We start from the raw sequence: 25501 nt of genomic DNA on the forward strand, positions 1-25501 counted from the left end.
CGGTTCTTCTCATCAAACAGTCCGCTTTGGAGTTGCGTACAGAGCGTTAAGAGATTTAATTTTAATTTTCAGAGTCATTTGGGAATATTTCAGTTTTAGTTCAACTGCTCAATATGCTCCAGGTTCCTCCTGCGGTCCACCTACAGCGTCGCCGTTGGTCTTGTGTAATTCCAAAGCCAGTCACACATCTAACAGTGGGTAAATATTTACCCCGTTCTTTTCAATATTGAAAGTCGATAAGCAGGATAAGAGTCCTGGAACTATTACAGCAGCTTTGTTCAGAGGCTGAGCTGCAGAAAAACACGTTGGCAAGATGTTTGTGAAGGAAGAACAACTGAGAGGGAGAAGAAGCAGTTCTGAGAATATTTAGCGACTGAAAAAAGAAACTGTGATGTGAAATTGTATGCAGGCATTCATGGCCCCCAGAGGATGAACCCTCCTGATGATCACCTGACTGACTCTGTAGCACCCACGTTATCGGTATCATTGGTAGCATGCTGGTATTAGCATTTAGCTGTGCCTAAGCACAGTCTTAGAGAGATGTGAACACAGCTGTAGACTCTTAGTGTTGTTCGATGAATTCAGTGTTTAGTTTACGTTGCCTGCTGGAGCCACTCGAGCTTATATTTCAAGGGAAACCTACTGCAATGTTTATTCAGAAAATAATAATTATATTCAGAGGCAAAAAGATGTGCAGTCCACTCTTATGCTTCTTCTTGTCTCTTCTATTTCCCGCCACAATTCTTGCTCCAGATCACATCTACATGTGCCATGACGTCTGTCTTTTCCCCTCATATTCTCATTCCTTCTCTCTTTATTTATTTAGATTCGGGTTCAGTGGAGTAGATGGAGCAAGGATTCCCCCTGGTGACTCTTTCTAGAACATACAGACACAAAGGAACCATATTTTAAAGAATCACAAATGATTAATCCATGTGTTGGCGTCTAGATTAACCTTTCCCAATCTGAATGTGGATAGGAAAACTAGAACAACATCCTGCAGCAATTAACTCCATCCTACACATGTGTACACATCTTCTATGTAATGAAGTCAACAAACAAGCTCCCGTGGTTAATGGTTAGCGGTGTTATATCACCTCTGCTGCTCAACATGAAAAGCATGTTGCTAACGGCTGTTTCTTTGGTGTCGTGTCCTTGAGCAGCGCTCTGCGCTCCCTTTGTGATCCGACGTGGCTCGGCTGCCTTCGAGTCCAATCAATAACTTCATCTTTCAGCTCATCTCTGCAGATGTGCAGTGAATGTAATAATAGATTAGCAGCAGTCAGAAAACACTGCGGCCCTGAGAACATCCACAATGAAGATCAAAGATCAAAATGAAGTGGTGATACATAAATCTTTTCACTGACCAAATTATTTGCTTCAAGGTTAGTGAACTAAAATCAGAGCAGTATCCATCTTTTAATTCAACTATGTGGAAAGAAAACAGAAATAAGAAAAACTATTTTACCCCATTTCCACAACTGAAGTGGGAAAAGTACCTGAACGAGTCATTGTTTTTGTCCTTGATCATCAGTGTCCGACTACAGGCGTTAACTGTGTGGCTCCCTTTCAGATTTAATTTTGATATTTCAATTTCATTCATCCATCCATCCATCCATCCATCCATCCATCCATCCATCCATCCAGACAATCAGCAGCTCAGTGTGAAGGTCAGCTGTTGAGGGAAAAATCACTTTCAATGAATTAAGCTTTTTTACATTTATATTTTATTTATACTGTATTTTTGAACAATTCCAACAATTCAAACATCGATATCTAGGGCATTAATATTTTACTGAGTGTGAATATCGGCCTCTGTGGGGTGCAGCTGGAGAGTTGTCATTATAAATGAGATATTTTCACTTTGAGAGACGTGTAACTTAACGTGTAACTTAAGTCCTTAGCTGACAAAACAATCACAGATTTGAAAACTGGAAATTCTGCTTGAAAAAAAAAAAAAGTTTTTGTTCCACACATAAATCGGACCCTCCATCAGACACCTCTGGCCTTTATCGGTCCAATCATCTGTCCTGTGGTCTGATCCAGTCATCAGCCCACTCCCGTCCTACCAGATGGTGCGTTTGACACCGGCCCAGATCGAGCGTTTGGTCCCCTGGGTGGCTCGCACGTCGTCCCAGTGCAGCCGGGTGTTGGGGATCTCGTCCGTGGGCTCTGGGTCGGGCTGTGCCCCGTCTTTAGGAGTCGCCACCACAGTGGGCAGCGGGCCTCGCTCCGACTGAAACTCGACGACGTGGAGCTTCTTCTTGTCGGCCAGACTCTGGTGGGTTTTCTGCCGGGTGGCAAAGAAGAAGAGGGGGATGTTAGTGAAGACAGGAATAATAATAACAGATGAAGAAGAAGACAGATGTTGCTGAGGCTCCGATCTCTGAACTTGTTGGGGACATACGTGACGTGGTGTGTTTACAGCATTCACAAAGATGTTGAAAAGTGAGCAAGAACAGCTAGTTGAGCATCATCAGAGATCACACACGCTTTTGTAAAACCTGCGTAAAATGAGATGACTCACCTTTACACACCTGCTTTATAAAGATCTAACAAAATGTTTCAGGCCTCGCTTTATTGCACAGCACTTTGCTTTGTTGTCTGTGACTCAGAAAATAAAAGGGAGAGTGGTGCTTTTCCAGTAGCAGTTAAAGCTAAGGACCCCCACGCCCCACCACATGCCAACATGACCTCACCTGATTGGCTAATCCAGTGAAGAGGGCCCTGGTGATGTTGAGGTAATTGATGGATCCCTCTACTTTGCAGTACATGTCCTCTATGCCGATCAGCTTGCACAGAGTGATGACCGCCCGGTGGCAGTGCAGACCATAACCTGCAGAGACACAGAGAGAGAGACGCACTGACGTCACCAGCGCCGGACTCTACAGGTGGACAATATAAAGTCTTCTGTCAAAATAGAGACATTATTATATTAGTGCACTTCCTATAAATGTATTATATTTTCAAGTGTAAGAGTATGAGTCAGTGCACAGCAGGTCAGCTGAGATGCACATAAATCATACATCTCAACATTTATAGAGAACACAGATTCCAATAATAAACAAATAATGAATCAATGGTATTAAATGGAGCATTTATTTAAATACATTCCTACTTTCCCTGTAATTTGGACCAGATGACATATTTCTTTCCAGGAAACTATTTGGACACAGACGTGTAAAACAAATCATTTCCTAGAATTCATCTCAAAGTATTTATCGTCATGTACAACCGACCTCACTGAGTAAAACTACAGCTTAAAGGATAAATCAACCATATCCAATGATCTGACCTGATAGAGGTTATTTAAAAACTATAACTATTAAAAACACATCAGTGAGTCACACTGTTGCACCATCATGTTCCATCATTATGATGAAAGTGGGCACTGTGTTTTGTTTTGAGTCAATGCCGCCTACTCCTTTCTGCTGCTGTAAATACCCACAAGAGCACCAAATGTGTATTAATCCACAGCTGAAAATAGTCCCCATAAATGCACTTTATATTTCTGTTTGATTAACAACATCTTAAAACCACAGTGACCAGGTGCTTTGGGAAATTGCTGAACTTAAAAAAAAAAAAAAAAAATAGACCTCTATTTATGTTTATGACTCATTGTTTAACGTCTCCAGCAGGAATGAAAGGGCTTGGGGCTGCAACTAAACATAGAGAGGGAGATGGACTAATGCACTGTTGGTTAGAATATCGCCAGTCTTATCCTTTAACCTCAGTCCTGGCAACTAAATGCTGAATGAATACAGATGTACCTTTGTTTTGTTTCCTCATGCGGAGCGTCGTCCTCTTGAACTTGGATTCAATATCATGATAAACTGTTGGAGAGGAAAACAACAACCGGATTACACTCACTGACTGTAGAGCGGGGAAAGAGAGGGAACAAACAGCCGAGCTGACGCACAATAAACCCACAAAATGATTCCACAAAGTCGAATTACACTCCTGTATTTTGTGCCATTTCCAAGTGAACGCACTTGTGTTTTGTTATGCATCTTTTCTTCCTGTTCTCCCTCAGGACTTGTGTTTCTCTACCTGCCCACCAGATGTCCTTCCACATGCCAGCGTCTCCTGCTCACTGCAGCAGCTGCGGCTCTTTAGTTATGCAGACACACACACACACACACACACACACACACACACACACACACACACACACACACACACACACACACACACACACACACACTGGCCCCATGTGGGAGCTGTGTGTTGCTGATTGAAGGCTGAGAGGACTGTACAGCTCCACAGCTTCAGGTTAAAATCTTGTTGTGGTGTCACATCACTTTAAAACATCTCATGGCTGCTGGCCCTGCATCCTTCTAGACATCCAGTTGGAATTTATCACACTTTAATGAATTAGGATTCTGTTACTGCGATGATGCAACAGAAGAGAGGAAGGAGTTACGGATGGAGGGAACAAACGAAAGAGAGGACAAAATTATTAAAAGAGGTAGAGAATTAGGTTTGCTCATCCGGCTGGGGAAAATGTCAAATGCGCACACTCATGCAGAAACGCACACACAGAAGGAGCGAAACATTTGCTGTGGCTGCAGGGGGTCCAGCCTCAGTTGGAACAGAGTGTGTGTGTCTTTTGTGTCATGAGTGACTCACAGATCCAAACAGCGACAAAGTCAGAGCACATAAAAAAAAAAGAAAAACAAAAGGCAAATTACTCCATGATCTTTCAATATCCAGTAACTCTGACTGTTTCCACTGTTTTTCAATCCGACAGTCTAACCTGACTTGAACCGAAGTGACTGCACTTTGTTTGTTCGGCTGCTCTTTCATACAAACAATCTTGTTTTCTTCACACAAAACACTGTCCAAACATTCTGCATGAATTCAAATTCACTTTGGTTTTGTATTGTTCATTAACTGCAGCTGAACATCACCGAGGCCACAAATATTACTATTCACAAATATTCACAAAACAACCCTGGTCCTGTGAGAGCGGGAGCACTGGCGCCAACAACAACGACAACAACTGGAAGGTGTGTGGAGCTCAGACACCTGCCGGATCTGCACAGTTCTCCAGCTTTATCAACCTGGAGCTTCCCCGGTGTTTTCTGTTTGTTTATCAGGTTTGTTTTACCAAACCGGGTATAACGCGTTTAATGACTGCGCTGGGGGCAAGCAGAAGTGATGGTTAAAACTGTTAATCATCTGGTGGCTGAAAATCCCAGATCTGCACCGTCACCAAAACATGAGTCAACACTGCTGTTGATCCGACCGCTGGATTTCAACGAGGAGTCGGAAATCCTGCAACTTTGCCTGGAACTCTGTCGAGTGAGCAACAAAGATAACAGAGGAATGTAACAGTAACACGAGCCTCTAAATGTCTTTGTCTTCAAGCGTTAGGACGAGGAAGGAAACAAACAACCAATCACACGACGGTTCAGACAGGTCGCAGATGGTCACACAGTGCGAGCTGGCATATGGATCTGTTTTTTATCTATGGGCCTGCGAAAAATTAAATATACCACAGCTCAAACTGTGTGGAAACACACACATAGACACACACAAACACACACAGAGACACTTCTCGTCTGGTTTCGGGCCAAAGCAGGAAGCTAACTTTCTCCTCCGGTGGGCGCGGTGGAGGCTGATGACTCACGCATATGCCATTAATCTTTCTGGCTTTGCTCTCCAGCAGCGGCAGCAGCCAAATGGAGTTTTACAATGAGAAAGTACAAGCGGTGCATTTTAACTCTTGCACCTTTTTTTTCTTTCCATAAATCCATTTTTCTTCTGATTATGTCGCTTGTATGAGAACAAGCAGGCGATGGGAGGAGATGGTGCGGGACAGGAGGAGTGGAAGGGACGCAGGACAGGAAGAGGAAAATTAGAAAAGAGATGGAGGCGGAGGGGAGATGACGAGAGATGGATAGAGAGAGAGAGAGCTGGAAGTGGGGCAACCAAAGGGGTGGGAGAAATAGAGTTGTGAAGTGGGAGAGCCTATTTCGGGCACCATTGGTTCTGGAAGTGAAGTCCCCCAGTCTCATTTTTTATTTTTTTTCATTGGAAATGTTTCATGGCTCACAGTTGGAAACTCTCCAGCTGTGTTAGAAAACATCTAGTCCTTAGTGTTTGCACGTGCCGCACTATATTTCAGCTCCTGCTTTGATTAACCGGCCCTTCCTCACAGCAACGGCAGCTAAAGCTCATGGGTATTGTAGTATTTTGAGTCGTCAAATGAAGACACTGATGGACAAAACACCATTTCTCAGAAAATATAAATAAATTATGAAAGTTTATGCAGCAAGGCGCAGCAAAATCTAATCAGATCATCTGCTCCATATAAGGTACCTGTGATGAGAATATGAAGTTTCTACTACGTATCCTCAACTTATCATGTTCACAAGTTCGGCCTGCAGAGCGTCAGAGTCGCAGAGGTCAGCATGAGGCTGTGCTGTTGGACTAAACTGAAATGTGAATTCAGAGTGGGGACTAAAACTTGTGGAATCAGCTGTTTGTCCGTCTCTACAACTGTATGAAGGAGAAGACATGAGAGAAGGATGCGAATGAACAGTCGAAGGAGGAGGGGAAGGTGCAGGAGGGAAAAGTAAATAAAGGAGAAAACACACACACTTCACTTACTGGTGTGGTTGTTGTATCGATCTATATAGTACAAGTAGTGGATGGCTCTGTTCTTGGCCTGCAGAGGGAGAGAGAGAGAGAGAGAGACACACACACACACACACACAGAGAGAGAGAGAGAGGAGGAGAGAGAAAGGGTTAGCTCCAGTTGGGCAGCTTGGTGGCTGCTGTAGCTACAGATAAATTATAGTGGTATAAATAAATAAAGTGAACTGAATAGAAGAGGGTGGGTTAAGTTTATCTTGGGACTTCGCTCATGTACCTGGACTGAATCAAACTCAGGTAAATATCTCACACTTAACAAAAAGTTAAGACAGAAATGTGAAGGGCGCCAACACGTGTTAATTCATCTATATAATGACTCAGTTATTGTTGTGTTGGTTTGTGGATTTTACACCATTAAATGGTAAATGTGATCCAATGAATCATAATGTGGTATAATCTACTGCAACTCAGGAGCATTAGAGAGGCTTATTGGTATTCTGGGTTACTGAGGAGATTTAGTGAGAGAGATATTTTTGTCTAAAGTCTAAATACTGTTTCTACCCCGACAATAAAATATAGCTCATTACTGTTTGACTTCATTTTTATTTAAATCCAAAATCCAAAAAACAGACATTAGAAATTCCACAAATTGAGGAAATAAACAAAAACAGGGACTGACTCACCTTCCTCAGAGCTGTGTTCCTGTCTGCTGCTTTACCCAGTGCGAAGCCTGGAGGGAGGGAGGACAGTCAGCTTTAAAACACCTCTGAGAGCAGAGTGACGAACACCATCAGTCACGGTCAAGAGACGATATCACATGAAGGAAAGTTCACTGTGTTATTTATTAGGGATGTTGCCAATTAAAGCCAGATTTACAAGTTCCAGATGCGGTTAAATGAGTGTTATTCATAATGAGCCGCCGTGAGGCAGGTGAACCTCAGGAGTCTGTGAAGACCTCCCTCAGCATTTTTACTTTATTTTGCCGCTCACTTCTGATGATGAGTGTGAAAAATGTCAAAACCATTTCCTGCACTTCCCCGTGTTTTCAATGTTTCCGACACCGTGAAACTGTCAAAATCATTTTTTTGGTTCTGTTCCATGATTTTAGAAACCAAGAGGTTAAGATAACTTTTTCCAAACCAGTTCTAAGATTTCAAAACAACGATCCCTCTCCTTCACATTACTCTTTAAAATATATTATTATTTATGTCTTATTGTATGAAAAAAAAAAAAAGATAACATTCGTACCTGCGGCTCCGTTGCCGTTTCCCACGGCGACCAGACAGCTGATGGACCTCTTCCTGCCTTCTTTGGCCGTCATGTTGAACACACTCTTCACCTAGAAAACATCAAACAACAATATACAATATAAGACATTACATTAGCCCCCTGTAACATGTAACATTACACACTAACTGACACTATATAAGAGTAAAATCTGGCAGATACATCAGTACAAGAAATATCAGAGACACTGCCATTAAGACACATCTCAGTTTGTTTTGAATAGAATCGCTTTTTTAATGTTATGACTGATACTGGTCATTATGTGCTCCTGTAAATATCGACAGAGGTCGATTTATCAGCGGTTTGACAGAAAAATGTCCAACTCCAACATAAACCAAGAAAAAAGCTGAGGCAAATCTAAAAGCAAAGGAAACAGAACAACAGGCTCGTTATGCTTTTTGATTCATCTCAAACATCAGACAGTTTGAAATGGTTTCATGAGCTCAGGAGTTTGGGATATTTCTCATGACATAATAATTATTTTGAAGAGGTTTTACGATATGGAAATCAAAACTCTGTCGGGTGATTATGTTTTATTTCTTCTTTTAATGATCATTTAACATTTATAATAACATTCCTCGGTTTCTGCTCCGCTGAAAAAAAAAAAAGCTTCTCCGTCCTCCCTTGTACAAACACACCGGCTGATCAACCACCTGCAGCTTGACTTTTAAAAACACCAGGGGGCAGCAGTGATACACTACAGAGAGGAGGAGGGAGCGGAGGAAGGGAAGGGAGGTGATTAGGAGTTCACCAGAGAGGAGAGAGACAACAGGAATCAAAGAGATACAGAGGTCAGAAAGAAGAACAGGGCAGGTCAGAGAGAAAGGATGAAGAGAGGGAAGAAGGCAGGGGAGAGGAGGAGAGGAGGGGGAGGAGAGAGAGAGAGAGAGAGAGGGAAAGCTAAAGAGAAGCAGGGTGGAGGCAGGAGGACAGAAGAGGAAAGGTAAAGAGGATTTATTGCTTCTTTAGATATTAAATATGAGGAGCAAGAAGATGCAGAGGAAGGTTGGGAGAAGAAATAAAAGCAGCAGACTGTGAAAGGTCTCCGTCTGGGAGAAAATAGTTAACTTCAAAAGAATCACAATGTGTGTGTGTGTGTGTGTGTGTGTGTGGTGTGTGTGTGTGTGATATGTGCATGTGCAGTGTTATACATGTAGTCAAACACGCAAAACAATTTAGCACAAACACTTCCAATTCACATTCTGATGATAAAACCAACTAGAAATGCCAAAAATAAAATCAAGTAGAAGGGCACAGAGAGAGCACAGCGCTCTGCCAAGGCCAATGTCAAACAACATGCACCAGACTTGAGAGAAAAGAGATAAAAAATGATCAGGATCTGCCCCTGAGTTTGATGGGTTCTCCACGACCCCTCCCTCCACAAAGTTCGGTGCAAATCGGTTCTGAACTTTACGTGTAAGTGTAAACCTGCAGACGAATTAACAGAACAGGTGAAAACACAACCTGCTCGGCGGAGGTAAAAAGATCAGAAGCCCAAGATTAAACTTCCATCTTCTCCCGCTGCACACAAAACTTATCTCAGAGGCAATTCACAGCTCAGTGTCTCACCACTGTTCACTCTTGAACACACACGTGAACTCTCCTCATTCTGGCTGTCAAGTTACGACTGGAACAAACACACCCGTGTTTCTGACAGAAGATCTTGGACTAAAGATAAAACCTTTCTTCAAAATGCTGAAACCACGACTTTAAAACACCACAAAAATAAAAAATCCAGGTGTGCTATATATTGGCTCTGTTTTGTATTGTTCTTTATTAACGATCATTTTAATTCATGTAAAGCTTGTTAGAGTACCCTGAAACGTTCTCTTTAAACAAACTGTATTCTTATGATTATTATCATTCTCATCATTATTATCAGTAGTAGTAGTACAGCTGGTGCAGGGATCGGCGGCAGCAGCCTTTCGGTGACTTATCTGGGCCGAAACACACAGTTCACCACGTCGCTTTCATCCTCACCAGAGAGCACAAGTGACAGAACAGTGCTGAATTTCAGCTGAGGGAACTTCAAAGTCGAGATCTGCCTTCAGCTTCTCTGGTTATGCAACACACATTTCAGTAAAGGGGGGTTTACAATTTGACTACAGGGCCACAGCAGAAGGATTGGGGTCAGGGTAGCAGCAAAACACCAAAACACTGAAAACATACACACCCTGAAGGCGACACACACACACAAACACACATGAGTGCACAAATCTCTCTACTAGGTCCTAATACTGCCACATATTCTAAACATATTCTTACCTCACTGTGCAAACACACAATGCCTTTAATGAAGTTTTTATAATTAAATACAAAACATATACACAACACTTTTCTTGCATACTGTGGCTGCAGGGTGTGTGTGTGTGGGTGTGTGTGTGTTGAGAATAAGGAAACACGGCCTCTGCAAAGATCTCGACCAGATGGGATCTTTCTTATTGTCAATCAAAATTCAACTCGTCACCATGTTTCAATGCGACTTGCAGCAGCAGCAGCTTACAGCCAGTTTCTATTAGAAGTGTGTGTGAATGCCTCCAGTGTTGTCGAGGCCTTTGGCTTCACGCGCCTCGTTTTCAGTGAGGATGCAGCAGTTTTGGCCGAGCGTTAGCAGCAGAGCAGATGGGCTGAGTTTCTCTCTGCCGGATGAACGACAGCACGGCGGTGGGAGGATGCTTCTAGCTCGCTCTCACTTCTGTTTCATCTCTTATTTTCTCAATCTGTTGCTGCATGTCTCCCTATCTGTAAACGTCTAGACTCTGCGGTGCAGGGGAGGAGTTCTCACCACACGGAGCCAGCAGGCACCGCAAGAGCGCAAACCTCCGCCAGCACCCGACACTTCTCTGACTGGCTCTGACACAACTTCGCATCTTTTCTTTCATGCGGATTTGAAGTCGACATCTTGATCCTGCAAACGCACTGAATAGTAGAAAGAATTTATTTACTCCTGTACTGAAAAGATTTCTTGCATTCAGTGCTGTCGAGGACAAATCTCTGATGCAAGAATTGTTACATATTAAAGGTGCTATATGTTAGTTTTTGCTATCGCTACGTAGCCTGAACAGCTGTACAGCATTCACAGCTGTTTACTTAAGAATCTAGAAGAAACGTTGCAGGTTCATCATCGAATTTTACTCCGTTACTCGCCAGCCGTGGAAAGCGACGCCAGTTTCAATTCTTGTGTTGCTTCCTTTGTATCACTTTTACTGAAACCTTTAACTGCATATATTACATTCATCAGTACTTTATGCCTCATAGCCTACTTATAGAGTGCTGCAGGGGTGACGTATTTTTGTAGGTCAACATCGAAGTTCGCGTCGCCCTTGTTCCCTGGATAAAAGGCCAATAGGATTTTGCTACTCTCCTGCTTTTAATCGCAAACTCCTGAATGATAATTACTGAAATCTCAGCTCCAGATCACCAAAATAAAAGTCTGGTCAAGGTTTAATTCCTGCTGACTGACTGGTTACATAAACTCCAATGAAAGTGACATTCTTAAAATAGTAATCTGTTGGTTTTCATTGAAAAATAGTCACAATATACTTTTATATCGTTTTAAAATAATGAATCTGAGATCTCTGACCTGCTGTCATCAAATTGGATTATGAGAAAGAACAAAATCCTGAAAATACATTTCTGAAGCTCATTATGAACACTGAGCGGAAAAACAATCCCCATGTTGGCTCAAGAAACTATCTATCAATCATGCAAACTCTGTGTGTGTGTGTGTGTGTGTGTGTGTGTGTGTGTGTGTGTGTGTGTGTGAGAGACAAAAAATAAGACAAAAATAAGTTTATAAATATGTCTTTTTTTCTCCCTCCACACTGTTCGTACACTGTTGAGAAATTGACCAGGTTAAAGTGTAAATGAGTATCTCACAACAGAACTACAGAAACAGATTCAATTTCTCACATGTAACTGAAACTGCTGCATTTGGCTGCGATTTAGAATCAATTTGGCTTCGTGATGAAGGAGCTCTTCAAGTCATTTCAACAGCTCAGCATTAAACACTTCTTGATGTCACAGTCTGTTCATCTGCATCAACAAACCACTGACAGAAGATAATGTATAAAAATATGTACAGGTAAATCTATGAGGTTTCGCTCTCCTCAGTTGGGTATTATTATATAGAGAAAATATATAAACACACATAATTATAAATTATTATTACCCTGTTCAAACCCCCCAGTGTGTTCCTGGGTTAATGTCAACCCTCCTCTTCCTGATGACAGTTGTGTCACCAGATTAACTTTGACGAGCTTTTATCTGCAGATTCATGAGTAATTGAAGACATGTAAAATTCTATTATCTTAATTACTATCTGTGGAGTGGAAATCTTTGATGCTGTTAAACAGTTACAACATCAAACATAGTTAGAAAAGCACCACTAACTTAAAAATCCAATGTTAATGGGATTCCTGCAACAGTATTTTACTGTCATTTTCTCAAAGCACAAAGAGTCGCAACAAGATTATATTTAATCAAATTTCATATAGAGATGAGAGAGGATATGAACTTTCAACAGCCTGAATCACAAGAGCTGCTTTTAACAAATTAATAATCAAGCTGTATTAATGCCCTATAAGTGAATTTCACTCCAGATATTAAGTGGCCTACATGTCTCAGCCGGCTCCACCGCGCTGTTAAAACACAACATCTAATCTAATTGAAAGTTCTTGCAGAGTTGATCTCATCCTGCCTGCTGTCTGGTTACTTTTAGCAAAACTTTTCAAGGTTGTTGACTTCAGGGAGGGGGTGAGAGATTTAAAAAAAAAAAAAAAAAAAAAAGGACAAAAACCCCTGTTCTGACACTGACAACGCTCCATCTCTGTTAATGAAATCACAGCGTCCTGTCCAAGTGGCTGCCGCACCTGGAGAGAGGCCATGAACATCACTTTTCTCTCTGTCGCTCTCACTCTCCTCCCATTCTTCTCTCCGTCATCCCTCGCTCTCTCTTCCATCTTTCTAAAGTCCGACTGACTGCACCTCTTACTGACACTGAGCTTGAGACGTGTGATTTAACTTGATGGACATTTTTAGACTGTAAAATCATTGTATTGGATTAAATCATACGCTACATATAATATTTATATATTAAATTATTTATAATTCTGGCCACTCTGATTTAAGTCCTAAATTCATTCTTTTTTTAGCTCTACTTTTGGTCTCCACCAACACCTGATGGGAATATCTGTCTCTTTAGTTGCTAAATGCTCCACTATGTTCACAAGCTACTCACTAACTTTGTCTTCCTGCTGTCTGGTGCTGGGCAGGTAGAGTGCAGTGGCTTTATCACAACAAAAGCTTCCTGATGCTCTGCACGACGCTGATGAGAGCGATGAGGAAAACCAAAACAATGGGGCTAAAAAGCTTCGTACAGCTGATCATTATCTGTGAGCTCGTCAACAAGCAACACCTTAAATATTACAGATGTTCATTTAACCCACTGTTCATATGAAAATACTGACTAATATTCTGAACAACTTTAATATAATTAATATCGTGTTTCTTTTAATCTTGAATCTTGATTTCTGTATTTTCTCTTTTACAATTTACTGCTGTCATCACCTTTATTTATTTAACATGTACAACTTGAAGTAACTAGTCCTACAACTAGTCCTAAAACAGCAAGTTACAAGCAATTCATGTTTACGTCATGAACTAGCTTTTGCACCCAGATCTCTCATAATTTATAATAATATAATCATTATATTATGAATTTGATAATTAAAAAGAATTGAATCCTGTACAAGAAATGTTTCAGATGAACCACACTGAAGAGACATATTTCGGTGAATACAGTCAATACAGTTTCAGTAGCAACTCCGATGAGTCCACAGCCACTGAACTGGCAAGTAAAAAAAAAATCTGGCATTGAAACTCCGGTCAGATTCCTAATAAAACTAATGGTTTAAATAATAATTTTGTTCATTTCAGAGGGTGTTAGTCAGGCCAAGTATATGTGGCAGACTGTGTTTAAAAGTATGGCTTCTTTTATCAGATGCATATTCCTCCAAATCACGCTCACTGAAAAAAGTTGTTTTGGTGCTAAAACAAATTATTTGCCAACAGTTCTGAAAGATTTCCAACCACAGTCTATATTTGAGTAAATGCAGTGGAAACCATTCCACAGCATCAGCAGTATTCATGATTTCCGGAGCATACAATAGAGGCAATATTGCATATAAATTTTCTGTTAATACATTTAGTTGATTTTATTTTCATTTTTTATTTCATTCTTCATGAATTCTATATTGGAATATGTTTGTTGAATTATTCACTTTCTCTACAATTTAAGACTTATTTTTTATTATTAATGGCACATCATTTACCATCTTTTCTCCTTACTTTCTTCTGACCTCCTGACTTCCTAACTCACTCTCACAACTTGTCCTCCACCCTCTCTCCCCATCTCTTCCACTTCTCCTCAGCTTTATGTCACCCTCCCTCCCTCCCTCCCTCCCTCCCGCTGGATGTGTGCACTAATGGCATGCCGGCATCGGCGTCCTTGGGAGACAAGCCTTTTTATTCCAGTAAGCCTTTTTCATTTCATTAGGCCTGAATTTATAGTGGCGCGCACGCACCCAGATACACACACACACACACACAGGGGGAATATTTATAGAGGGAGACGGCACTGTAAAAGCATCCGTCAGTTTCCATGGGGGGAGCCTAATGTCTGTGACACCACTCTTATTTATGCAGGCAGTAGGGCTGGGGAAGACTATCAATGTGACACACACACACACACACACACACACACACACACACACACACACAACACACACACACACACACACACACACACACACACACACACACACACACCACACACACACACACACACACACACACACACACACACACACACACACACACACACACACACAGAGAGTAAAGCACAGGACCACTGACAAACACAAACTGAAAAAGACGAAAAAAACACACATTGGGTCTTCATGGGTATACAGTGTGTGTGTGTGTTTGTGTGTGACCTTGTGGCATTACCCCCATTAGTTTAGCAGGGTCCATTAGTGGTAATTAAATTAAGGTAAAACACACCACGACAGAGAGAGAATCTAAATGAACTCTCTCTATTTCTCTCTCTCTCTGAATCAGTGTTGGTTGGCAAAATGAAAAAATGAACAGACTTTTGTTCTTTATCTTAGTTAAACTGAAGGAGGGGGGTTGGGGGGGTGGACAGTGGGGGGGTGGGGGGGGTGGACAGTGGGGGGGTGGGAGGGGTTGTGTGTCTCTCTGCCTCCAAAACAAGACTGCAGAAATTGGGTTTTATCTGTGAGAGTAAACAACAATAAGAGGCAGTATCCTCCCTTGAAAAGGCTCATCCCTACTTGTGCTAATACCAGCGCTTTAGAGCTGATTAACTTTTCTTATTTGCTTTGTATCAAACACTAATGCTAATCTGACCTTTTTTGAAATGACATCATTTGGCCTCGGGGAGAGTTAAAGTGGCAGAAATTTAGTGCTCAACTGCAGCTATCCTTGCTCAGCAAATTTGCCTACATCACTATCAATGTGCACACGCTACACTGGATTTCCACCGTTCGAAAGTTTCTTGAAAACACTTTCACCCTCTGGGGCTTTCTGCATAATATTCTGTACAGTCTGACAGTAAAACCAAACAATGAACTGGAGTTTCCTGCACACTTTTTTTTTTAACTGTCAGTACAGCTGAGATTTTACAATTTACTGAGCAGGACATTATGCAGCTGCAAAATATACTTATTTTACGGTCAAAAACTAGCACACAGTAAACCTGAACAACTCTAATTCTAATGTATATTTAATCTATATGATACAAGCTACAGGAAAGCCTTTTCCAGCCACTGGTTATGTTGCTGTTTAAAAGACATGCCATCTCCTATGATGCAGGAAACACAGTTTACATGTCTCAATCTGCACACCTTTATTTGTAGTGTTGTTCTGCTGGTCTAACAATCCCTCTGATGTTACCAGTATGAAATGTGATGGTGAGACATTAGCTAAAGCAGTTAGCATTAATGTCAAAGAAAAGGTTTCAAATTTTGAGAGAAACTACTGATGTGAAAATCACACGTTTCCCATGCACCGTCTTCCGCTGACGAGCCAGGGCAGAGGCTAGCTTCACTGCTAACTAATTTAGCAAGAGAAAAACTGCAAGAATGTGTGTTTTATAGTGTCTGTCAGTGCTGCTGGGCTACAGTCTGAACCAATCTGACAAACTGTGCTACAACAATACTCGTCATCAGCTTTCCATTATCCATCCATCAACTTTCCATCTTGTTACTCATCAGTCGTTATAAACGCAGACACCATTTTATTTGCAATTAAATCGGCCAGTGTAACTGTCCTGCAGATGCATCGGCCTCGCTCTGCGTTAAACAACTTAAAAAGCCTGAATGTGTGATAAAACCTTTGTCAAAATGAAGGGAAAGGAGTTCAAATTGTCAAAAAAATTAGCTCTCAAACTCAGGAAACTAACACAAAAATGTTGCATCAGTTAAGTTTTAATTGTTTGTCTTTTTTATTCAAGATTGACTGATGCTGTCAATGCAATTGTTTAGTTTTATGTGGTGGAATAAGGCTGTTTGAGAAGAAGTGTTTTGGAAAAATAATAAACCTGAGTTATCAGAAAACAGATAAGAGAATGAATGAAAACGAAAATCAAAATCAAAAGGTTCAAACGAGGCTCTTATGTAGGCAGTTTCCATGTTTGTTTATGTGAGGCTGCCGTTCGTTTAGTCAGTGAGAAGAGAAACACTCACCTCAATGACGCGTGAATCAAAATCCTCATAAGTTTCTGTGGAGAGAACGACACAGTAGTAGGTAAAAAAACACTGGGCACAGATACACACACACAAATTAAACCAGGCTCCTGCTGGCGTAACAAATACCCAGAAGCCCTTGCAGTAGTGTAACAAGTCGACACTTTTCATAGTCAGTGACCTCTGAAGGATTTTACTCTCCCAACAGCAGCCTGTTCACTTCTAACCAATTAACAACAAACAAAGGAGAGCTGACTCAAAGGCTCAGAGGAACACACACACACACACACACACACACACACACACACACACACACACACACACACAGCTGGGACATTATCCCACCATCTGTAACAAACTAAACCTGATCAGAGACAAGCAACCCAGTTACAGCGCTCCGCACATCACATTCACCAGGGCCCCATGTGTGTTTGTGTGTGTGTGTGTGTGTGAGAGCGACAGACAAGTGTGTGTGACAGAAAAGTGTTTGTACATGTAGGAGGGGAGTGTGCGAGTGTATTTCACGGTGTGAGAGAGCTTGTTAGCACGGGGGACAAGAGAGGAAAGATCAAGAGGAAATGAGAGACAGAAAAACTGAAGGAAGCGAGTGAGAGACTGAATGAAAAGAGGAGGAGCAACAAGCCAGAAAAATGTGCTTTGCAGCCGCAGAGTCTCGTCCCTCATCTGTCGGAAGTTTGAGCTGAACAGACTAAACTCAATTCAAACAGCAAAGAGCAAGGTTTAAACGTGTAATCAGGCTGGGAATAGGAGGGCGAGCGGCTCCACCAGTGGATCAGCTGGAATTAAGCAGCGCTTTTTCCTCAGAGTTTGTAGAGTTGATTAGACAGCAGACGCAGCTTTATGGGCTTCACACACTGTTTACATTCAACCAAAAGTCCTGATATAAACTACGGCTGAACAATTCATTGAAATATTATTAAAAATTCAATACGGCCAAGTGCAACATCCAAATCACAGGAGGTGCAATAACAATAACGCCACAGTACATTGTGGTGCTACAGAGACAACCCGGTCTACAAATGATAATCTCCAGACATGAAGGAACATGTTTGATTGGTACATGACCCAACAAAAATAAATCCACTAACTTAAACTTATTGTTCTGCAGTGAAGTAAAAAAACGACTCCACAGCCACGCTCATGCTAACTGCCTGTTCGTTAGTGCCGTCCCTGGAGCAATGCATGACAGAGAAACAGTCTGGTCATTTAGGGTCAAGAGCAGAGAAGGAAAAAGGCAAGAGTCCGTGGGAGGAAAGAGATAAATAAAGGAGGTGATGGAGAGGGGAAGGGTGGAGAGAAAAAATGGGTTGAGAGACTGGAGGAGAGAAAGACTGAGAGTAAAACTGAACAGAAATGACAAGAAGGTAGGAGGGGAAAGACAGGCAGAATGACAGAAGAGAGAAATGGACAAAGAGAGAGGAGGGGAGAAAGTCGAGGAAGGGGAATGGAAGAAAGAGTGGAGACAACAGAAGGAGAGAGAGTGAAAGGTATGAGACAGAAAGAGTGAGTTCTGGAGACAGACAGTGTGACATGGAAAGCCAGGGAGAGAGAGAAAGATGTCTTTCTAAATTAGGAAATTGTCCCACATGACACTTTGGTCGAATCCTCATTTTCATCAGGCCTAATGGGCCACCATCCTGGCCTGTCACTCACACACACACGCACACGCACACACACCCCTTATTACCTCTTTAATGCTTCATCTATCTCCTCTTTTTCCATCACTACAGTCATCATTGTGTCTTCCCATCCCACGCCACTCAGTGTGTGTGTGTGTGTGTGTGTGTGTGTGTGTGTGTGTGTGTGTGTGTGTGTGTGTGTGTGTGTGAGAGAGAGAGAGAGAGCGAGCTGTCCCGGTGAGACTTGCTGTGTCATGAGATAAGACTCATTATTACCTCTCCAGCCAGCACAGGAGGAGGCAGATTTATACGTCTCTACAGGATGTTATGGAAATGTGAACTCGTGCGAACCTTCTCAAAAATGCTTCGACGAATCAGGTTCACAGAGACTGTCGGCTCGAACTGCATGTGTTTTCGTTCCGTGTGTTTCTGATGCTGGGGGGAATTTATTGTCATGATTAGGTGATTAATTGTTAAATTAATTTTTCAATCATGTTTTCAGCCTCTAAAATTTGAAGACGTCATGCTTTTCTCCGTTTTATATCATATCAAACTGAATATATTTGGGTTTTGCTGGTCGGACAAAACAACATAATCAAAGACGTCACCTGGGACTTTTCATTATTTTTGACATCGATTAAACAATCAACTGAGAAAACCAGCAGATTAACCGATAATCAAAGTAATTGTTAGTTACAGCCTGTCACAGATACACAACGTGTATCGAGTGCTGCAGTGGTGCTACGACAATCAACAGGTGAAGACAATGGACGTATATATCAGGACCAATGTGACACCTTCACGTATAAATCTGGCTTCAATGCTTCAGAAACAGACACGATTTACAAGGCTTGGGTTTTTTAATTTATATATATTAGTCTCATTAAGTTATTGTTTTATGCAGCACCTTCTGATATGCCCCCTGCTGGAACAGCCCTGCACAGCATCGGACTTAGCAGAGTTTAATGAAAAGGGACAGAAATGTGTTCAGCTGTGGCTGAACCACATCTAGCCAAGCTTTGTAACTGACTGTCTTGTGGACACGATAAGAAGAATTAAGTAATTGTTTTATGTGGGTCTTATGTATTTTTAGGGAGATCTTGGCTCGTTTTAAAGGAGCTATTTGTTACTTTTCTTTGCCGCCGAACGTGGTTTCTCGTCAGGAGTGGGTGGTGGTGATTGTCGGGGGGAAAGGGAATTCATGGAAAACCCTACAATGCACTTTAAACATCGATTCCCTGAAAACATTAGGACAGTTTAGAAATATGCTTTTAAATCTTTTATTGTTTTTTATTTGGAAGTGATTTTTGTATTCTGATTGTTTTCTTTCCACTTTTGTAATCTCGGCATCAGTGAAAATGAGGGTCACCCCTCAGTGTATCTCCAAGAAAATAAATAACAGTTGATGATGATGGAGAGCTTCAGCCATTGTTGTCTTTATAATACAAAAGGTAATAATACGCCCTCTGAGCAGCGCTACGTTTGGAGGCTGCAGTGAGTCGCTATCGGAAAGCTAGCTGGCTAGCGTGCTAACTTCGGTGGAAGCTAAGACGTGATGGAGACAAGAGTTAACATTGGTGTTGCTTTCCACCTCTGGAGGCAGGTCTTGATGAGTAAAGGAATGAAGTTTGATCCTGAACTCACAACGTTACGCCTAAACTGATAAGTAAACAGCTGTTAATGCTAACGTTAGCTATGTAGCAATAGCAAAACTTACACATAGCTCCGTTAAGGTGTTGAAATCTTTTAAATGATTATATTAGTCATTTCACTCTTAACTTTGTGATCACATCTCTGTTTAATTGTTTAACTTGTGGCATATTTTGTGCCATCTATCTTTCTGCTCTGTAAATGCTGCTCATCTTCGCCGGGACACTCTTCTAATCAGAGTGAGGCTTTCCCGGTTAAATGTGTTTCTGCTGAGTGGAGTTTACCTCCGTTGGGTCCGGGGTCAGGGGAGCCCAGGCTGACGCCCCCCCAGGAGTTTCCAGTCCATCCTCTCTCCCTCTTGACCTTCATCTTCCTCCTCCTCTCCCACTCATCCCTCTGACGCACTGCAGGAGAGACACAACCAGCATATTTAGCACTGGGAGCCACAGATGACTTCAAAGAGATCAACAGGATGAACATCCGAGGTGCTATCTGTCATTGTCAAATTAACTGTGTAATTACTGTCAACAAATGAGATCACAGTGGAGACAAAGTGGCAGCTTCTATCTCACACCACTGGTGCTGTTGGTGCTTGTGTTTCCTGGTCCTTTTCCAGTTAAATTACTGCTCTCTGGCTTTGTTGTTGAAGTGGATGTGTTCATAAATTCATAGTAATAGATTGGTATGTCGTTTTTGTATGTCCTGAAACTGTGTGTGTGTGTGTGTGTGGTCAGTGCATCCTGTGTCTGTACCTATCTCCGCCTGCACCTCCTGCTGCTCGGCCTCGCTCCTCCGACTCATGCTCTGCAAAACTTGATCCTTTACCATCGGACTGTTCAGGCCAGGCCACAGGAAACCACCTCGACCTGTGGGTGAGAGAGTAAATATATAGTACTACTACATTTTCCAAATCTGTATTTCTTACTCTTGTTTATGGAAAACAGAAAGACAAGCCAATAAGAAAAAATGCACCTCCCTTTTAAATAACTAAATAACTAAACAGGTTCATAATTTACCACAGATGTATACACATATGCATTTGCTTCAGGGTTTTTATATGTTAGAAAAATTAATTTTAAGATTTTAAAACTTCCTCTCCCGAAATGAGAAGCTACGGCGTTAATCGTAAAAACCTTGACTGGATAATACATGAACAACGCTGTAAAACAGGTACGTTTAAAAGGCAGATAATTTAAGCACAGATGAGTGAGATGAGTCGGGAAGGTAAAAGAGTGATAAATGAGAGACATTTAGTTAAAGTGAAAGCAGGGATGAAGAGAGACAGCCTGACAAGACGGTGACACAGAGACTGAGATTGAATGGAGACTGATAGCTCCTCTTAAAAGAAAAAAAGCAGCTCAGAACAGGAAACAGAGGAGAGGCAGAGAGAACGAAGGGCTATTCCTCTCCCTCCGAGAGCCGTGTCATAAATTAATCAACCCTAACTAATGAATATTCTAGTGCGTCGTGTCCATCAGTTGCTTATTAGCATTAGTTAGACACACTAAAGCCGACCTCCGGACAGCAGAACACAACTTCACAGAAAAGAAGAAGAAATTTTAACATTGTGTACAAACAAAATAATGTAAACGGTCACATTTTCATATTTGGAAGGTTTGGTACAGAACATCTGCAGAGACTAAAAGACAGAGAGAGAAACAGCTGACGACTCACCTTCTCCGAGGGACTGTCCTCGGTTCAGATCCTTCTTCAGTTTGCGTTTGGTTCTCTTCCCGCGGCCCTTCCTGGCTCCGGCCCCCGACTCTGCCAACACACCTTTCCATAGCTCCTCAGCTGTCACTGTGAGCGCACACACACACACACACACACACACACACACACACACACACAAATAAACAAACATAACAACTCTCTGTGACAAAGAAGAAGACTAATGATGATAATTTTATTTGGTGCACCTTCACAGCAGTAAGTTCAGCTCCACAGCTGCTCTAATATTGCTACTGAATCTGTGTTCACCCTCTTCAAGCCCATGGCTAAATTTTGAATCAGCAATTTCACTTAGAAAACTAAATTTATGTGTCCCACTAAAACAAGCTGTAGTGAGGATGTATGGACTCTGTGGGGTGTAACAGCTAGGAATAAAGATGTCCAACAAGTGACATATGGGATCGCCTAGGGACTGTAATTAAAGTACACTAAACTCTTAGTGTTTGCAAAGACCTGGCACCTTAATTGGGTAAAGCACAGATCCAGTTTAGGGCCTGCAGTATATCCACAGATTAAGACCTGTCTGAAAACGCTGCACATCAGTGAACTGGGCAGTAAAAGTCAAATAACACAATCAAAACTCTACAGACAGCAAATATTTAAAGACTCTTCGTGGAGAAATTTGAGCCCCATGACAGAGTCAAAGGAATTTGTGTTTGACAGTGGTTGTATTCCTGTGACATTTTGACAGACGCAAAACATTGAATTGTTTGAGAGATGCTGATGCAGTGACTGAGAATGAATGAAGACAACAAACAAGAAGAGAGCGAGCCAGAGAGCGAGCGGGGCAGAGACAGACTCAGAAAGCAAGAGAGAGAGAGAGAGAGAGAGAGAGAGAGAGAGAGAGAATGTTTTACATATATGCTCATTCAAAATACTGCCATTAATCACACATCTGAATTCACTTCCAACACACACTACATGGCCATAACTATGTGGACACCTGAATGAGCATTGATTTGCTGCTGGGACAGCCTCCACTCTCCTGAAAAGGCTTTCCACAAGATTTCACAACCCGGTTGCAGGGATTTGCTCCCATTCATCCACAACTGAGGGCGAGCACTGATGCTGGGATGGATGTCTGTGCAGCAGTTCATCATAAAAGGTGCTGGATGGGGCTGAGATTAGGACTGAGTCAAGTTCTCTTTAAGGACCTGACTTTCTACATAGGGGATTACATTAGGGGTATTGTCATATTCAAACAAGAAAAGGCTTTCACCGAACAACCATAACCAATAACCTCAGACCAAAAAGTGCAAAGAAGTAAAATGAACAAACTTTTGGCCATTACTATATTTATTATCTTCAGAGAAAGCAAAAGAGATATAATTAAAAAGAGATAGAGGGAGCGAACACCAACAACATCTATTACACTAAACTTTGGGATTTTAAGAGCAATTTAGCAGCTGAAACTTGTTTTTGTTTAATTAATCAAAACCAGAAATGAAGCTCATTATTTTAGGATCCAGTTAAAAAGTTAAGGCATTTCAGCTGTGCGAATTAATCCTGCGGTGTCAACGACATTACAAAAGCAACATTAAAGTAAAAACAACAAAGCTATTTTGTTGCAACTGCAACTTGAAGAAACAAAAAATAAATAGCCATTTACCATTTGATCTGAACTCACAGGTGCTTTTGTAAGTCGAGTGAATGAATAGAATCTAAATTACAGTTAAAAGGATGATTTGTTGTGTTACTTCTCTGACGTGGAGACGAGAGATTTTTGGAAATAATATTTTTCATAAACTTACACTTGTTGAAGAAGCTGCCCTGCCTGGTTTGCTGCCATGCTGTTGCAGGGAACGGTGGAAGTGCAGGGTTTCTTTGGAGAGAGGCAGCTGAGGCTCGACTCACCAACTGGGACACCTGAGCTGCTCCCACGATGCTACGGAGTGGTGGTACACCTGCAGGAGAGAGGAAGAGAGAGTGATGTGTCAAAACTGTGTTATGTGCAAAACACCAAGTAGGTTTAACATACAAAGACACAGCTCAGAATACACACAGAATGTTAAATTAAAGAATTAAACCATTACATCACGCTGATATTGACTTTGGATTACCTTACGTCCCACCTCGATCTCCATGACAACACATATGCTCACAAGCAGAAGTTTCAAAAATAATAGAAATCAGTTTTACCTGTTGTGTAATGTATGATGTCTCAACTATGTATTGTTCTTGAGTTATAGTCTTCACAAGAAAAAACGCTTCCCTCCTAATTAAGCTAAACAGTTTTTTAATTAGTTCATGCATTTTCATACTTGTTACATATCTAGTATCAAAGTAACTGAGTCACAGTCAGTCTCCATATAAAGGGACACAGTGAGGAAAGTAAAACTTGATAAAAGTTGAGACTTTTCAGACATAAAATGCTGTTCAGGTAACGAGCAAGTACACCGACTTAAAGCACGGACTCAACAATTGCATATATAGTCTTAAGTTATTTTCCCAGAGGCATTTACAGTTACCAATAAGCAAGGCTTCGTTAAATTGAACGAATTTTGAATGGAGTTTGGTTGGGGAAATGCATTCATTATTTCAAGGATGCCTGGGGATCACTAATCATCAGCACTAGCATTTCCATGTTATAGATAATTATCACTTTAAATTACAACAACAGTTTAACGATCAAAAATATCAATTAATATCTAAAAAAAACCGATTTGAGATCCACCAACACACGCGAGGAACACTTTTGTAAAACAGACAACGACGGCGAGTTTCGTTGTAACAGTCTAAAGTGTAGACTGTATTTATGCAACACATAATTTCTGACTGCACAGAAATGTAAGTTTTATTCCCAGCCGTGTTTGCTCATGTCAGTCCTGCAGCAATGACAGACTGGTCCCGGGTCAGTGAAAAACAGCTGACCAGAACCAAACAGTCACTCCCTGAAAACATCGATACTGTAAACAAAGTCCGATGTAAACATTGTACATGTTTAACGAAGCAGTGGAAGAAAAGAAAGAGAAATAGTTCACCTCCGACTGTGATACGGAGGGCACAGCACACCCGTACGGCCGCCGCCATGTTGGATATGAAGGGTCCTTCAGAGCACAACAAGGTGTCTGAAGTATGCCTGTTGGAAAATACGGGACTGGGGAGATTCTAGGTTTTGTATTTTTCCTTTCCTAATTTAAATTGTATGTATTTTATATTGAATCTTAATAATAATAACGTTATAATTATATATAATATATATTATTATATATATTTTGTAATTTACTTGAGTATTTTCAATGTATGCTTGTTTTTTTAGTACTCTACTAGATTTATACTAAAACTATAGATACCACTGGTTACTTTGATTTTATATACAAAATGTGATCAGCTTATAAAATATAATGCACTGTTATGAATAAAAGTCCCAGCATCCCCAAATAGGTGTATAATAGACCTGCAATATGCTGCTGCTTTTCAAGCTGTTTGTAAGCATGATGAGTTACATCATTATGTGTGAAACACACTCTGAGAATAATTTCAGCATGAATGATACTGCATGTTTGCGCCTTTCCGATGAGCTCCCAGTTCCAGGAGGCGAAATAAAATCAGAGGAAAGCGAAATGAAGGAGATTTTCTTTCAGGAGGCTGTCTGTTGATTGGCTGCACATATAAAAACCCACAGAGTCCTTTTCTAACCTTTTTTCCTGATATTAATTATCACATCAAGACGAGAGGAAAAGAGATGATTATAATGTGGAAGCTAAGGAGACGATGCAGGAGAAAGGTGAAGCTGATGAGGAGAGAGAGGAACAGAGAAGAGAGAGGGTGGCGGATCGAAGTTCTGTTTACAAATGTGTTCATGTCAATATTTGTGTGTATTTGTGT

The 25501-nt window shown here is 41.3% G+C and overlaps 1 protein-coding gene across 1 annotated transcript; it reads right to left on the reverse strand.

Moving 5' to 3' along the window:
- Positions 1–1704: 1704 nt before the first annotated feature.
- Positions 1705–24738, reverse strand: mrps5 (mitochondrial ribosomal protein S5). The gene is made up of 12 exons (XM_056396300.1): positions 24655–24738; positions 23425–23577; positions 21617–21742; positions 20695–20808; positions 20227–20346; positions 16653–16687; positions 7849–7939; positions 7284–7330; positions 6616–6673; positions 3771–3833; positions 2700–2836; positions 1705–2290 (listed from the first exon to the last, which is right to left on the reverse strand). The coding sequence occupies exons 1-12, from the start codon at positions 24701–24703 to the stop codon at positions 2066–2068; spliced, it is 1218 nt and encodes a 405-aa protein (XP_056252275.1). The 5' UTR covers positions 24704–24738; the 3' UTR covers positions 1705–2065.
- Between the last annotated feature and the right edge of the window lie 763 nt (positions 24739–25501).

Source organism: Seriola aureovittata, chromosome 14 (genome assembly GCF_021018895.1).
Source record: "Seriola aureovittata isolate HTS-2021-v1 ecotype China chromosome 14, ASM2101889v1, whole genome shotgun sequence".
NCBI classification, from domain to species: domain Eukaryota; kingdom Metazoa; phylum Chordata; class Actinopteri; order Carangiformes; family Carangidae; genus Seriola; species Seriola aureovittata.

Bases quoted from the DNA above. Each gene is read 5' to 3' on its own strand.
- mrps5 (XM_056396300.1), bottom strand. From the start codon at position 24,703: ATGGCGGCGGCCGTACGGGTGTGCTGTGCCCTCCGTATCACAGTCGGA. The intron at 21,743-23,424 runs GTAAGTTTATGA...GTGCGCTCACAG, and splicing joins GGGCAGCTTCTTCAACAAGT to TGACAGCTGAGGAGCTATGG. The intron at 3,834-6,615 runs GTAAGTGAAGTG...CCTCTCCAACAG, and splicing joins TCGATACAACAACCACACCA to TTTATCATGATATTGAATCC.